We start from the raw sequence: 15,528 nt of genomic DNA, 5'->3' as shown, positions 1-15,528 counted from the left end.
TTTTACTTTTTCTTTTTTAATTTTTCCAGAAAAGAAATTATTATTGTTATCACTTTTTAAGGAAAGGACATTAACGAGTTTTCCTTTGTATAACTGCGTTGCTTTCTTCTATGTCTGACGAGTTGCCTTAAATGTGTTAATTTCTGTTAAAATATGACGTTTGTATTATCTGTGCATAAAGTCAGCATATAATTAAAATCATCTGCTTTGATATTTCAATTGCTTTTTTTTCTTTTGCAGAAAATTTTACTTTTTTGTGTACTAGTTTTTTGCCAAAAATAAAAATAAGTACAATTAAAAAAAGTGTTTTTTCTTTCTTACTTTGTAAGGTAAATTCCAAAATAATACCCGATTTTATGAATGAGATATTTATTTTACGTTTAATTCACAGATTTAAAATCATAATTTATAATTATTATCAATTTATGTGTATATTTTTAAGAAAAAATACTATAAAAAAATATAAATTATGATTTAAATTATAACACAAATTCTCATACTAAACACAAATTCATTTTTAATTTTGAATTATAATTTTAAATTTTTTATAATATTTTTTTCTCATAAGAGACTCGGTGGATATTTGTTCAATTTGAGGGGATTAAAAAATTGAAAAGAAAAAGAAATGTGAGAGAAAGGATAAGGAACACCGACAGTAAAAAAATGCCTTGCTCTGTGACTGTCACCGGTACCATACAACTCAAGTACTTAGAGCAGCTCAATTAGCTCAAAACTTTGCATATACAGATGTTAATAGCATAACATATTCAGAAGATAGACTCAGGAACAAGAAATATTACAGATGTTAATAGCATAACATATTCAGAAGATAAGACTCAGGAACAAGAAATATTGCTCTATCTCTTGAAGAAAAATGCGGTCATTTTAGGTTCGGCCTTGCCAACCATACTCCTACAGTGCTCCATCATGTATTAAGTCCGATTTGTGGTGCTAGCGGCATAAACTTCTCGCTCCTCAGAGGCTGCTATGAATTTTGATGCTTGCTGGGAAGTAGCTTCTTCATTTTCGCCTTCAAAGCCTTATCAAAGTTAGGACCCGACAATGACAATAGCTGGTTCAATAGCAGGGTCACCCCACATTGCTCCATGACTGCATATCTTGGCTTAATCCTTTCTTCCAAGCTGTAACCAAAATATTGAGGGAACTTGACAAGCTCTGATTTTGAATAGTCCAGGGTCAAGAAAAACTCCCATTTTGGTATCAAGTTGTTTGTCAGGCTGAAAGTGTACAAGGCTCCATATCTTGAGACCATGGTCCCAACTTCCTCCCTGCTGTATCCCCTCTCCAAGAAAAATTCTGTCACCGGCTTCAAATTAGCCTCGATACTAAGACCAAAAGTTTGTGGAGCTCGAAGAATGAGAACAGAAACATTAACTCCTAACGAGTGGAAGTAATCAGCAGTTGGCTGCAATTTGTCCTCCACATTATAACTTGTAATGTTTGGCCATCGTGTCAAGACCTTACCCACACTCTCCGGTGACAGGCCGAGGTCATAAAGAAAATCTACGGAAGCCTTCATCTTTTGCCTGCTATAAGTGAGGAGGGCCGGAAAGCGGTATATCACTTTCGCCCATTGTGTCTTGTCCACCCCCAAGTTTTCTAAGAATGTCATGGTGGGGATAATATTACCATGGAGACTGATTCCACATAACTGAGGCCTTTTGTTGAGGATGGTAGGAATCTGTGATTTTTGCACACCAAGATCAAGAAGAAACTCAACCACTGGCTTTATTTTCCCATCCAAGTTATAGTACGCAAAAGAAGGGAATCTCCGCACAATTCCTTTAATCTGATCAAGATCCATGCCAAGCTCTTGGAGGTAGAGAATTTTAGGTTGAAGCTTCCCATCCGGGTCTATCTCACTAACTCGAGATATAGCCTTTAGCTTCTTATTACTCGCAAGTGGTGAATCCGGTGCAGGAACTACTGATGGGGGAACTATTGGTGCAACTGCTTGTTCTTTAATGGGTGGGTTTGGAAAGCTTTCAACTACATCCACTAGAAGATTTCCATACTCCTCGCGAAGGGTCTCGAGGCAAGGAATAAGAGCATCCCTGATCTCAAGAGTTGTTAACTCTCGTCCTTCAATGTCGATGGAAATTTAATCAGGAGAGAACCAAATCAAGGGATAGCAATAACAATTTAAGCTACGCCCAAAGAGAAAATAGTAACATGTTGAAATCGAATCTACTACATAAACAGAATTTGATGATTAAAGAGAAGTATATAGGCATTGAAATCGAACCTACTAGATAACGAAATTTGTTAACAGAATGTGATAAAGCGTTAAAATCGGACCTACTAGATAACGAGATTTATGAACAGAATGGAGCCTTGAGACTAAATGGTCAATAAAAGAGTCTGACTTGTTGATGGTTCTAGCAGCAACGGCATGACCCAAACCATGTTTCTTCAAGAACAAGATTAAAACAGCTTTGGCTTCTTCTCTTTCCGCTGCTAAAAGATTCGAAGGTATCACTTTTAAGCTAAATGAACCCTCTACCCCAGACTCAGCTGTGGAAGAATATCAAGAACAAAACTTGGTTATTGATTAACATTCTCCACAGAAAGTGCTTGCTAATATATAAATGAGTGAATTTGCTCTAATACGGATGAAGGAATACCAAGAAAACAACTAAACAAGAGATGTTTTCAAAAATACTCACCAAATTTTGCTCGACAATTGAAGAATTTCCTAGTGAAAGCTATTTGATTCCTGGAAGAAAATGAAAGAGCATTTATAGTTTGTTCAACTAAACAAACATAGAAAATTGACCATAAACAAAAATGGAGAAAAAGAGTTGAACCAACTAGTTTTTTTTTTCACAAGTGGGACGCTTCCTTCAACTTTCAAAACGCAAATCCTTATAATCCTTAAACTGGTATTATCATCACACAAAAATCCACTTACAATGCTCACCTCTAGCATATTTACTAACTTGTAGCAAAAACCCATATGAGAATTTTTCCAAATGTGCACAAAGACATCATAATCTATGTGAATCATCCTGTGGGTCTTATATATCATCCTGTTTGTGTGTGTGTGTGTGTGTATAATACACACACACATCTAAACATATATACACACACACACACACACACACACACACACACAGAGGAGTAATCACCTTGAGGGGCTGAAAAAACTTCCTCTTGGCAGGGGCGCGAACGTGGGAGAGCGGATTGCACAGAGACCCCTCATTCTCAGCTTAGTTCCAAATGCCCATAAAGAGGGAAAAATTTGTATAAAAAAAATATATTGTCAGAGAGAAGGGCTTTGAAACTGGAGTGGGAATTCCTGGTGTTTGCCTCTTTGGATATGGCAAGATATTATCAATCTATACATCTATACATGACTACATGTACATCCTATCCTACATATATCAAGGTGATGTATTGAACATGTCTGTACGCACCGTTTTGGGCTAAAAAAAGGGCAAGTGTGGTCTTTTTAATCATCTCTTTTCATAAATGACTGAATTTTTTTTATTTTATGAAAATAATCATTTTATTTAAATGAGTCCATAGAATTACAATTAATTAATAATAAATTTAAATCACTCAGTAATTGACTATTTAAATTAATTAATGATTGATCATTAAGGATCCGTTTATTTTATTGATTCAAGTTTTATTGCAGTAAAAAACTCTCATAAACAGTCACATTTAATCTTTTTGTTACAATAAAAAGTTCTCACATAAAATCACATCTCAACTTGAATTGAAAACTCAAATCAACGAACTAAATGGTATGGATGGCAATTCGTGTCACGTGTCGTATTCGTGTCGTGTTTTGATCATTTCTTTTTAATTTGCAGTCAACCCGAACACGACTCGTGACATGAAATTTTTTAAAAACCGCAACACGAACGCGACACGACCACTTTATGAGTTGACACGAAAATGACTCATGACATGAAATTGACCCATGAATTTGAAATTGACACGAAAGAGCATATTAGAAATAACTTAAAATTCATAGCACACTAAAATATAATAACATCCATTGAAATTATGCAAATAATAGTATTAGATTTTGAGTATAACTATCATGATATCACAAGTTCATAATAAAATAAAAAATATGTAATGAAAAATATATGTATTTTTTAGTTTTTTATGAGTTTCATGTCGTGTTCGGGTTAGGCGGGTTCAACCTAAAATTGACCCGTGTTTTTCGTGTCAATTTTAAGTCGACTCAATTCTAACCCAAACTTCTTTTTTCTTAATCTTAACCCGTAAAATTCGTATCGTTTTCGAATCGTAACCCATATTACTGACTCTACCACTCTGATTCAAATAATAGTTCATTATTTACTATAATATTTTTTCTCATAAAAAATATATATAAATTAAAAATAATTTTAATCTAATAGTTCTAATCTATAAACTAAACGCTCCACGAATACAATCATTTTTACAAAACTTTAACCAATATAAAAAACATAAGAAAAAAAAAAAAACCTCCTTTCCCCTTTCAACTCCTCTCTCCCACTTCGCAAGAATCTCTCCTCAGAGTTGCAGTCAAGTCTCCTTGATTGCGATCAACTCTCATCTCAACAGTTTCCTTCAGAATTTCAGCTCCCTGGCGTTCTCGGTCTGATCTGTTTTCATTTGTTCCAGGTTTGTGCTTCTCCCTCTTCTTCTATTTTTTTATTTTTTATTTTGTGTTATTTACTCAAGATTGTATCTCTTTTACTCCTTAAAAAAAAAACCCCCCAAAAAGAGGGGCTTCCATGATTTTGCTAATCAATAGGTTGAATTTTTCTCTTAATTTATTTTTTGTTTTTTCGGATTCGCGTCTCGCAAAAACTAGTGGACGATTTTACTGACGAATATGATATTTTTGTCTCTCCATTTTCCTTTTTGGGAATCTGATTTTCGTACAGCAGCGTTTCGTTAAATGCTATCCTTCTATAGAAGGGAACGCAGACTTGAATCCATCTCGATCTAATACAACCTTCCGTTCCCACAATAAGCAAATTTTTTTTTTTTAAAAAAAGGATGGAGAAGGTGATGAATATACTGAAGCCGAAGCCAAACCCACAGCAACAATTGAGAGATTGGCAACGTAAACTTCGTCAAGAGTGTCGTAATATTGAACGCCAAATCAGAGGTAAAATCAATCTTTTATGTGATTCTTGTGCTTTTCCTAGTCAACCCCATTTATGTTTTGGCCTCTTTTTTCTTAATTTAATTGTAATTTTTTTAGATTTGATCGTCTATTGAATTTGGATTGATGGGTATGTATGTTTTGTCGTTTTGGGTAATGGGTTTTCTCTAGATATTGAAAAAGAAGAGAAGAATGTGCAGAAAGCTATCAGAGAGGCTGCCAAGAGAAACGACATGGTTTCTGCCAAGGTACCGAATTACAAAACTCTTGTTAATTGTATGGCTTCATATATTGAGCTGTTCAGATTGATGAGTAGAGTAAGAAAAAGATGTATCTTATACACCCATTATTCGACCAAATGGATACAATAGTAAAATTTCTAGCTATTTTGGTATTGGGTTACTCAAGAGGAAGTAAATCATGCAAAATTCATACGTAGATAGGAGGTGGGAGTGCGATTGACACCACATTGTTCAAATGTACGGTTTCAAGTTAGTAAGGTGTTATTTCTTTTTCTGATAATAATATATAAAATAGTTTGAATGAATATGAAAATGTAGTTTAACATCTATGCTTGTACCGTTAGAAGAGCAAGTCAGGTGGCCGCTAAATTGATTTCGACTGGTGTCATTTTTTTTTCCCCTTCTTTTATCACTATTCTATCACCACCGCATTAATCCGAACATTTGAATTGCTTTTGATTTCAATGTCATAAAGTCTGGCCTTGCATTCTATAGTTTATTTGGTGATGTTTGGTTGTATGCATCAGAAATTCCTTCTCCCTTTATCATTTCAGGCACTTGCAAAAGAACTTGTGAGATCTAAGAAAACAGTGAACCGTCTTCACGAAAATAAAGCACAAATGAATTCAATATCAATGCACCTTGGGGAAAGTGTTGGTATGAGATTTCTAATTATAATGTTCAAATTATGTGTGTTTAGGTTATATTGCTGATGGAATTGCTACTTGTAAATTCTCAGCTATTTATCTCTGGGTATCTGTAGTTGCTTACTATTACTTGCATTCTATTCCGTTTCCTTGAAATATATAGTTAACCATTAAATGTTTCCTAGTATATTCATTATAATTTAGGCTAGTAGTTTTTCCTCTTCGTTTTCTTTTTCAGTCTTGTGGAAATTATTGAGTAATTTTGGCTATTAGCTTTTCTTGCCTTTGATGTGCCTCCTATCATAGCCAGCTGTGTGCATACAGTATCACGTAATTTGCATACTGGAGTAGTTATGTTTTCTGCAATTTTTGTTTAGCTTTTTGGTATTTTAAGCGTGCAGTCTGAATTTTGGTTTGACCTATATCTGAATTTCTGCACTGGCCTAACTTTGATTAGCTAAATGGTTGAGAAAGAGCTAGATATTCTTTTAGTATATTGCTCTCTTATACTCTATGAGGTTCATTAACTAGGATTACAAATAAGTTACTCTATATTTCTGTCTTCCACCATAAAAAATGCTCGTCCATGGTTAGGTTTAGCTGTACACCATTTTCTCTCTGTCTGAATGTAATATATTTGATTCTGCAGCAATTGCCCGTACTGTGGGCCATTTATCCAAGAGTTCTGAGGTTATGAAGCTTGTCAACAATCTCATGAAGGCTCCGGAGGTGGCAGCTACGATGCAAGAGTTCAGCAAGGAAATGACTAAGGTATTTTGTTATTTATGTTTCATTTAGCTGGGAAACGACATAAGTCCGTTTGGATAATAGACTTTTCATGCTATTGTAATCCTGAAATTGGGTAGTCATATCACCGTGTAAATACTATTACAATTTAAAGGAAACATATTTGTCCTTTATCCAAGAACTTTTCCCGACTAAAACTAATATCTAACCGCTTATGTTCTTGCCAATTTTCCATTATTGGCTTTAATCCACTTTCTTACGTGTCCTCTACGATTTTAGTAAACCCCATTCACTCATTGAGTTCTCTACTAAAGCACTCGTTATATATCTGGTTTTGCAGGCTGGGGTAATTGAGGAGATGGTGAATGATGCTGTTGACACAGCACTAGACTCAGAGGATATAGAGGAGGAGATAGAAGAGGAGGTTGACAAGGTTTTGACTGCTATAGCTGGTGAGACTTCTGCACAGCTTCCGGAAGCTGTAAGGAAGGAGAAGCTGAAACAACCTGCGGTGGCATCACAAGCTAGCCATGAGGTACGTGCAATACTACTGTCATCTAACGTTTTCAGTTTTACTAATTTTGGGTCATGATGATAGCTAAAGAACATAATGTATTTTTGCTTCATCCGCAGGAGGAGCTGATAGCTGAGGGTGTTGATGATGAGGACGAAATGGAAGAAATAAGAGCTCGGCTTGCTAAGGTCAGGTCATAGGTCGGAGTTCAAACCCCAGTCTAGCATTTTATTGGGATTATCAGCTATTCACTTCAATATAGTCTCTTGGCCATTATGAGTTATCAGCTATTCACTTCAATATAGTCTCTTGGCCATTATGAGTTTGCACCAAATGAGACGCCATTTAGGCATTTACCACTGACAGAGAACTTGGAAGGATCATCTACTGTATATCATAAGCTGTGTGATTAGTTCTTAACTTGGCAATAATTTGTGTACTAAAGTGCAAATCACATCTTGTGTCTATATGTAATTTATGGCTACAATACCAACATGGAGATACTGTGGCACTCTTGTTGCCTTGTTACTTTTACTTTCTGTTTTACCTTGGATAAAGTTGGCTAAATTCCTAAAAAGCCCATAAGATGTATTTAGGTTTACAAGCATGACATATTGAGTGGGTGCTTGCATAAAAAACTAGTCGCCATTTTATCATGAAATTTGGGTCCACCGTGAGATGTGATGTGAGTTTGGTTTCATTAGGTCATGCAAGCGTCAGATGAAGCGTAAGTTTTCAACATCCTTAGTAGTCTTGTGATGGGAAGCCATGGACGATGTAAATCGTGTAACTGCTACAGCTGAACCAAAGTAAAAGTAGAAACGGAAACCCCTTGAACCAAAGTAAAATAATATAATCCTTTTCAATTATTAATGTTATATTTTCTTTTTTAAAATTAATGCAATTCTCTTTACTTTGTTTATTAATTGTTTTCATCTTACTTTCTTCTTCTTTTTTAAACTAATATTATAAGGAGTTCTTAGTTATTTAAAAGACATACTATAATATTTGTTGGCTCTTTAAGAGACATGTTTTCAACTGCTTTCAACTGTTTAACCTGAGATGTGGGTTCTTTTTTTTTTTTTTTTTTTCCTGGTAATAATCATTTACTAAATTACTAATTGGTGATTGGTGTCAAGGTAAAGTGAGCTAAGAAAGATAAAGAGATATAAACCTTTCTTTGCGGAAGGTAAACATAGTTAAGGCTCATAGCACTCTAATATTGTCTCATGTAATTCCCCATGTGGTCTTCAGCCTATCACAGCAACGCCGTCTTTCGCTGATGGATGTTTCATTTCACAACGTTAACAATTAAAATGCTCTTTTAAATCCTATAAATTTCATGTACTTGGGTAGTTTTTGTTTTTGGCTACTTATAGCTTTGAACGGTTTTAGTGAAGGGTATTTGGATTAACCCACGTTGTGCTATGAGTTAAGATACCTTCTACTTAGCTTTCCCGTTAAGTAACAAGAAGATTTACAAAACTACTACGGATCAAAAGATTTACACTGAACATAAAAAAAATTCAGTACTTCGAGGTGGAGTATTCCTCTAATAATCTAAACTGACTATACATCATCGTTCATTTCTTATCCAAAAACTGCCTCTTTCGTCACAAGCTTGATACCACTCACCCACAGCTCTGCAGCTTCACGCCCACCTTCACACACAAAATGCACCTCCTGGTTCTTGTTTGTCACTATCCTAAACAGTCCGGGTTGATCGGCATCACCCTTAGTCTTTCTATTCCTGCGGAATGCCTGGCTTGGCCCCAGGGCTGCATCTCGGCATATCACATTTCTCCGACTCGACTTCCCCCAATGCAATATACCAGTGTCGCCCACCATTCTGATCTCTTTCGCATGAGGGCTCCCCTTCCCTCCCTTTGTGTGCTTCTGGACACGGCCACCACCTATTACCAAGTTGCGAGCCAGTTCGTCCAACAATATACACTCTGCTTCATTTTCCTTCCCGCCATTTTTCCTAGCAAGGGACAACGCCGTTTCATCTCTTTCATTCTTAAACTTGATGTTGGCCCCATGAGAGATCAATAGTTGACATATGGTACTATGGCCTTCCCGCGCTGCCAACATGAGTGGAGTGTAACCATCCCCATCGGGAACATTTACATCATAACCCCAACCTGTTAATAGTTTTACCGCATCCGAATCCCCTTGACGAGCCGCATAATGCAAAGCATAGAACCCTCCGGCATTCCCGTTGCCCTTTTCAAGTGCAAACTCGAGCATTACTTTCTCGAAAAGATCGCGATTCTGGTTTGATTCCGAAAGAGTAATTGCAGTTTCACCAGATTCATTAGCCAACTTTACATCTGCCCCTGCATATACCAACAAGCGGAACGCTTCAACATGACCCTTCAATGCAGTGATCATGACTGCCGAGAAACCATTATCATCCTGATAATCCACGTTAAATCCTTCCCAACTCATAAGAGCTTTCAAGGCCTCTGTATCACCAGCTTGAGCCACAGAGATTAAAGGAGAGAACACCGAGAGATTGCTCGATCTTGGCAACTTTCCAGCTTTTATCACATCTACCACTGCCAGTTGAAAACCAAAAAACCACATATTTGACCCAGAAATCGAACTCACAGATTGACCATCGGCATTAATCAATCCAAAATCAGCACCAGCCATGGCCAATACCCTGAGACAATCGTCTTGCTTATATCTTGCACAAATCATCAAAGCAGTGTCACCAATATCAGTCTTGGAGTTTATATCACAACCAAAGTCAATCAGGCACTGAAGGATTGCAGAATACCCAAGACGACCAGCCATGTGTATTGGACGAAACATGGTTCCTCCAGTTGTTTTAACTGGCGATTCTACGTCGGCCCCACAACTTAAGAGATGGCTCACAGCTCCTGCATTCCCACAAAGGATCGCATGGTGCAAAAGGGTCCTTCCACAATGAGGGCTATGGAGGGAGAGTTGTTGCAGGAGCATTCGCAAAATGGCACCACTGCTTTCAAAATATTCCACTGCGCACCAGGTGATGGGATAAGGCTCTGCAAGTCCAGCACCTACACGACACTCTTCTCCTGTGCTGGTGTCCCAAGACCATGCTCCTAGCTTCACTTTGATGTCTGTCCTGGCACCAGCCTGTTTTTTCCATTTTGGGAGAGGAAACAAATATAAGATTTTCAGTCACGTGCCTTTAAAAGAGAAATAAGAGTAAATTTACTACCGACGGTATTGAGTCTGCCTAATGAAAAACCTTAAAATAATAAAGATTATGACACATTTTTAATGCAGATTTCATGCAACCATAGAACTGCACCATTGGGTTAATCCCATGGCAGATATCCAGCTGTCAAAGTTATTGCATACATCGAAGACTATCCGTTTGTCGCGTGTCAGATATACGTGTACTCGAAACAGAAGCTAATCAGCTATTATATCAATTTAAAAAAAAGAAAAAGAAAAAAAGAACCCTTCACTTGACGGTGCGAGGTCATAGGGTAATGGGTCACAGTCATATGACTCGTATCTTCTAAATGAGTCGATTAATACCATGAGTTAAAGGAATTAGCAAAAAGTACTATGAGTTAAGCAAAACAAAAACAAACCAAAAAGAGTCGATTAATACCATGAGTTAAAGGAATTAGCAAAAAGTAAGTTAAGCAAAACAAAAACAAACCAAAAAAAAAAAAAAAGGTACTCCAATGCTACAGGACTATTCCGTAAAAGTACATTACTCAGGACAAGACTAGAACAGGCGAATATTTCCTCTATTTTTTTTTTTTTAATGGAAACTGACGAATATTTCTATCAAAAAGAATAGGCAAATATAGAGGAAATAAAGACCCCACGAACTCGTCCATATGTGATAAATGATAATGATGTATTATTTCTCACAATAATTTCACACAATAATTTGTTCACCTGTAGCAGCAAACGAACAACGGAGATCTGCCTACTAACAACAGCGGCAACTAGTGCAGTACAGTCGACATTTGCGTGCAATGAAGGTCTAGATGATTGGAGCAACACCCTGTCTGTAGCACTTGCATCTGCACCACACTGAGATTAAACAAAGATTCAACAGTAAGTCAGTAAGAAGTAAGAATGAATTTCCTGAGAGTCAACCAGAGTAAGTTGAGCGCAAGACCAGGAAACGTTAAAGTTCTAAACAAAAAAAAACTCTTAAAACATTTTAAACATCCCACCTGCAAACAGTAGCAACTATAAAGATAGTTACCTAACTTGACGTCCAAATAAAATGAATGGTGATAAGCGTTTAGTTTTCATTTTTATATTTTTACTCTGCACAGAATTACTCATCCAAAAACACCAAAACCAATCACAAAATGATCAACAGTCAACTTAATCCTGTTTTGCACAAGACATCCTCTGTAGTGGGGCCAAACTAGCGGCTACAGTCAGCCCATATGGGCAACGCTAAATAGGAAGTTTTACCTTAATGAGTGCGTCCGCCAAATCGACAAACCCTCTACAGCATGCTGTGACCAGAGCGTGCACAGCAACATGGGGCCTGATTAAGTCGGAAGCCATTAGCAGCTCAGCAAACTTAGCACCACGTCCATGACAGCTTGCCTCCAGCAGAGCTTCCTCACAAGCTGGTTGAGACGCCCCATCTTTTAGTAGGATTTCAAGAATCTCATAGTGGCCCTCCCTCACTGCTGCTGTTGTCGCGAAGCCCCTGAATAGCTTCTGATTCACGTCAGCTCCAATGCTCTGTCGTTTTTATAAAAAAAAAAAAAAAAAAAAAATGCCAAATTCTTAGTAGGTTGCAAAAATCCCACAGGCCATTACAGAAAATTTTACTCGGTAATTATCTTGATTTATTGTTACGCTGAAATGATAGGAAGTAAAAGAAAATCATTAAAAACGACATAGGAGACAAGTCGAAATGGGTTTCCTAGACCATGTTGAATAGTCTATTTATAATTTAGAAACAGGTCACCAAACAAACTTTTGTTATGTCAGCTATTCCACGATTGAATGCCATAAATATCTTATCAATTCTTTTTAGCATGTTAGAATATAGGATCTAGAACCTGCAAAATTACATATTTACATGCATGAGCGAATTCTTTTAAAAATAAAAAATAATAAAAGAATTCGTTTATGCATGTAAATATGTAATTTTGCAAAAATAAACGAATTCCACAGTTACAGAAATTCATCTCTCCTGTTTAAAGATGAGCAGATACCTCTAGAATTTGCAATTTTGCAACCCATAGAAATTCGATGTTATTCTGGCTTTAAAATAAAAAAAAATAAAAAATAAAAACTGTAGTACAAAATTAGTAAGTACATAAGAGGGACCAGGGTAAAACTACACTCACACCGCTCATATGAAAAAGGCACAGTTTTTATGTATCGAATACCAGTTGGAAAGGAACTTGGATTCAAATCCAACAATATGAAATTAATTATAATTTAAAGGTACTATGGAATGCCTCTAATGAGAGGAAGTGAGCTAACTGATAATGAGACACTTCCGTACTTATTCCAAACAGTAAAACACAAGGAAGACGTAAATCTCTTGAGATTCAAAGGAATGGACTTATTCCCGATTCCCGAAGAATAACAACAAAAATAAAAACCTGTAAGTTTTCGAATGAAATTCCTCGGTTGCTTTTTCAGGGCTTTTTCTTTATTTAGCTATTTCTTTTTTTTCTTTCTTTATTTCTTGAATTCAAGGATTGCAATTGGATTTTATAAATAAAGAAAGCAAAAAAGGAAAAAAATATCTGAACAGTTTGAGCGTGCTGATGCGAGCAAATCTCGGTAACTAAGCAAAAGAAAAGGCTGAAGTATCGACCAAAAGCAAAATTCAAACTTCAGAGTCTATTACGCTTCAAAAAGTAAAGTTCGAAATTTTTTATTCATCCAAAATTAGTTTCTTAAAATCCCTTTCCGTGGAACCAAACAGGAAAAAGGAAGAGAGTCATACTCGGGTTTAATATGAAAATTCGTATTATATTTTAAATCATAATTTATTATTTATTATAATATTTTTAAAATACATATATAAATTAAAAATAATTTTAAATCATGATTTTAAAACTGTAAACCAAACGTCTATAGTCAATAATCAGACGAAGAAATACGAATAAAGAACTATGGTAGTAAGGGAACTAATAAACGTTTGAATTTCGAAAACCACACATAAAACACTTCCAAAACAGCAAAACAAAACAAAAAAAAAACAAAACAAAACCTTCAAAATGCATTGCAGCATTTAATCGCATACCAAAAATGATAACTAAACGCTCTTAAAGCTCTTTTCACACAAACAAACAAACAAACAAATAAAGGATAGAAAAAGCGCAATGTAAATATGAGTAGAAGACAAGCTTATGTTCTGAAAAGCAATATGCAGAGAAAACGACAGCAGCATATTTCAAATTTTTTGAGAAAAAAAAAAGCACTTTGAAATCAGTGAGGATAAACAAGGTCAATGAAACAGTTCAAATCTCAACTTCACCAATAGTGATCCGAACAAACACAGACTAAAACCAGAGCTCAAACGCATTACCAGTAATTTCTTCACCAGAGAGACATTTCCGGTATGAACAGCGACGAAAAGAGCAGTGACATCAGTTTTGAACTCCTCGTAGTCGACGCGAACTTCGCTCTCCGATTCGCCGCCCAACACCACCTCGGTCTTCCTGGTCTTGAGGCACACAGCGTCGACGAAGTTGACATCGACAAACGGATCAGCGATGCACTCGAGCGCCGATTTCAGATCTCCCGAGAGAGAAGCTTCGAGAAGGAGTTTCGAGACCTCGGCCTCGTAGTCCACTGGAAAAACCTGCTTGCCGGAAAAGACGACCATTTTCCGGGGAAGAGTTTGAGCTTCGGTAGTAGCGCTTTCTCCCTCTCTCTCTTTCGCTCTCGCTGCAGCTTCAGTTGAAGGAAAGCATGCGTTTCTCTCTATAGCTTCTTCTGACTTTAAACTACTTTCTCTCTCTAAAACGGACGCGAAGCTCGAGGGAAGGAAGGGAAGGAAACTTGAAACAAGTGAGCGCCAGTGACGGAGAAGAGAAAAGGGATGCAATTTATCGGGATGGTTTAACTCGGGTTTACCCGTGGTTAAAAGAAAAGAAATGGATTTCAATGGAACTGGTATTATTTTAATATATATTTTTTACGGGCGTGGGGTCCACGCACCAATGTGAGTGTATAGTGTTGTGAGTCTGGGTTAGAGGATGGGCGGCAACGTTGAAAGGCTTTAAGGTGGGCCCAGAACTCGTAGTTCGGCTTTAAAAGTGTATGATTTGATGGTTTTAATTCCATATCAGGAGCGTTAATCTAGCACGTAATCCCAAATCAGATCCGTCAAACAGCCAGCCAACGATATTAGGAAAAGATAGAATCGTAAAGCCCGTTTAATTTTTAATTTAAATTAATATGTGATTTTATATAAAAAAATTTTATTGTAGTAAAAAATTAAATGTGATTATTTTTTAAAATTTTTTATTGTAATAAAATTAAAATTTTAAATTTAAATTAATAAAATTAATTAGATCTAACTTAATTTTGATCTATAAAACATCTCAAAATAAGTACTAATCTTCTCGTCTATCTATCATCTATTATTAAGAATTGGGGCAACGAAGAACCGCTTTTGTTTAGGAGAAAGAGAAAAAAAAAAAAAAAAAAAAAAAAAAAAAAAAAAGGTAAGATGAAGATCCCATGGTCAAATTCGTTGACTACGGTGAGAGACCTTTCTTTTTACCTTTTTTTCTACTAGTTTATTTTATTAATTTAAATTTATAATTTTAAATTTTTATAATTAAATTTTTAAAAAATATTAAAACTAATTATTTTTTATTATAATTTAAAATTTTTTAAAAATATTACATCTTAATTTAAATTAAAAATTTAAATATATAAAGTGAACGATTACTCTCTTTCTCCTTCTTTTCAGACTGCTAATTAGAAAGGAAAAAAAGTGGAAAATAAGAAAATAATAATAATAATAGATACTCATCCCGGTGTTATGCTGTCCATGACCCATAGTCAATACGAGTACTCAACAAGCAACCGCTTCTGCCACATGAGTTGCTTAAGTCAACTTTTTGACCAACAAATATATATTTAATTATATTTAATGGATTTAAATTTATTATTTAATTTTAATGTTTAATTAAATTATGTTATGTTATGTAAAAAATTTAAATTATTTTTTAAATTATTATTATTTTTATATTTATTATAAAATAATATAGCGTAATTTAATTAATT

The 15,528-nt window shown here is 35.7% G+C and overlaps 3 protein-coding genes across 5 annotated transcripts; 1 reads left to right on the top strand and 2 right to left on the bottom strand.

Moving 5' to 3' along the window:
- Positions 1–670: 670 nt before the first annotated feature.
- On the bottom strand, positions 671–3,354 carry LOC21400626 (transcription termination factor MTERF5, chloroplastic). The gene is made up of 4 exons (XM_010113309.2): positions 3,150–3,354; positions 2,688–2,737; positions 2,320–2,535; positions 671–2,103 (listed from the first exon to the last, which is right to left on the bottom strand). Exons 1-4 carry the CDS (start codon positions 3,221–3,223, stop codon positions 986–988), a joined length of 1,458 nt encoding a protein of 485 aa, XP_010111611.1. The 5' UTR covers positions 3,224–3,354; the 3' UTR covers positions 671–985.
- Positions 3,355–4,458: 1,104 nt separating this feature from the next.
- LOC21400625 (vacuolar protein sorting-associated protein 24 homolog 1) lies at positions 4,459–7,945 on the top strand. 3 transcript variants are annotated; one of them, XM_024175561.1, is made up of 7 exons: positions 4,459–4,644; positions 5,025–5,137; positions 5,306–5,382; positions 5,931–6,033; positions 6,673–6,794; positions 7,111–7,305; positions 7,404–7,945. In XM_024175561.1, exons 2-7 carry the CDS (start codon positions 5,026–5,028, stop codon positions 7,482–7,484), a joined length of 690 nt encoding a protein of 229 aa, XP_024031329.1. In that variant the 5' UTR covers positions 4,459–4,644; position 5,025; the 3' UTR covers positions 7,485–7,945. The 3 variants fall into 3 exon arrangements, with proteins under 3 accessions (XP_024031329.1, XP_024031327.1, XP_024031328.1); XM_024175559.1 differs by having other exon boundaries at positions 4,914–5,137; XM_024175560.1 differs by having other exon boundaries at positions 4,911–5,137.
- An 832-nt stretch (positions 7,946–8,777) lies between these two features.
- Positions 8,778–14,344, bottom strand: LOC21400624 (ankyrin-3). Its single transcript, XM_010113307.2, has 4 exons — positions 13,817–14,344; positions 11,728–12,006; positions 11,194–11,331; positions 8,778–10,410 (listed from the first exon to the last, which is right to left on the bottom strand). The coding sequence occupies exons 1-4, from the start codon at positions 14,114–14,116 to the stop codon at positions 8,875–8,877; spliced, it is 2,253 nt and encodes a 750-aa protein (XP_010111609.1). The 5' UTR covers positions 14,117–14,344; the 3' UTR covers positions 8,778–8,874.
- Positions 14,345–15,528: the final 1,184 nt, after the last annotated feature.

Source organism: Morus notabilis, unplaced genomic scaffold (assembly GCF_000414095.1).
Source record: "Morus notabilis unplaced genomic scaffold, ASM41409v2 Scaffold168, whole genome shotgun sequence".
Classification (NCBI taxonomy): domain Eukaryota; kingdom Viridiplantae; phylum Streptophyta; class Magnoliopsida; order Rosales; family Moraceae; genus Morus; species Morus notabilis.
Note: the sequence above shows the minus strand (reverse complement) of the source record. Positions and strands in the feature narration are given on the sequence as shown.

What these genes read in the sequence shown, in the direction of transcription:
- LOC21400626 (XM_010113309.2), bottom strand. Translation starts at nt 3,223, where the DNA reads ATGAGGGGTCTCTGTGCAATCCGCTCTCCCACGTTCGCGCCCCTGCCA. An exon ending in AGTTTTTTCAGCCCCTCAAG is followed by an intron (nt 2,738 to 3,149) that starts GTGATTACTCCT and finishes ATTTTCTTCCAG; the next exon opens with GAATCAAATAGCTTTCACTA. An exon ending in CAATTGTCGAGCAAAATTTG is followed by an intron (nt 2,536 to 2,687) that starts GTGAGTATTTTT and finishes ATTCTTCCACAG; the next exon opens with CTGAGTCTGGGGTAGAGGGT.
- LOC21400625 (XM_024175561.1), top strand. Translation starts at nt 5,026, where the DNA reads ATGGAGAAGGTGATGAATATACTGAAGCCGAAGCCAAACCCACAGCAA. An exon ending in GCACCTTGGGGAAAGTGTTG is followed by an intron (nt 6,034 to 6,672) that starts GTATGAGATTTC and finishes TTGATTCTGCAG; the next exon opens with CAATTGCCCGTACTGTGGGC. An exon ending in CATCACAAGCTAGCCATGAG is followed by an intron (nt 7,306 to 7,403) that starts GTACGTGCAATA and finishes CTTCATCCGCAG; the next exon opens with GAGGAGCTGATAGCTGAGGG.
- LOC21400624 (XM_010113307.2), bottom strand. Translation starts at nt 14,116, where the DNA reads ATGGTCGTCTTTTCCGGCAAGCAGGTTTTTCCAGTGGACTACGAGGCC. An exon ending in CTCTGGTGAAGAAATTACTG is followed by an intron (nt 12,007 to 13,816) that starts GTAATGCGTTTG and finishes TAAAAACGACAG; the next exon opens with AGCATTGGAGCTGACGTGAA. An exon ending in TGGCGGACGCACTCATTAAG is followed by an intron (nt 11,332 to 11,727) that starts GTAAAACTTCCT and finishes GTTTAATCTCAG; the next exon opens with TGTGGTGCAGATGCAAGTGC.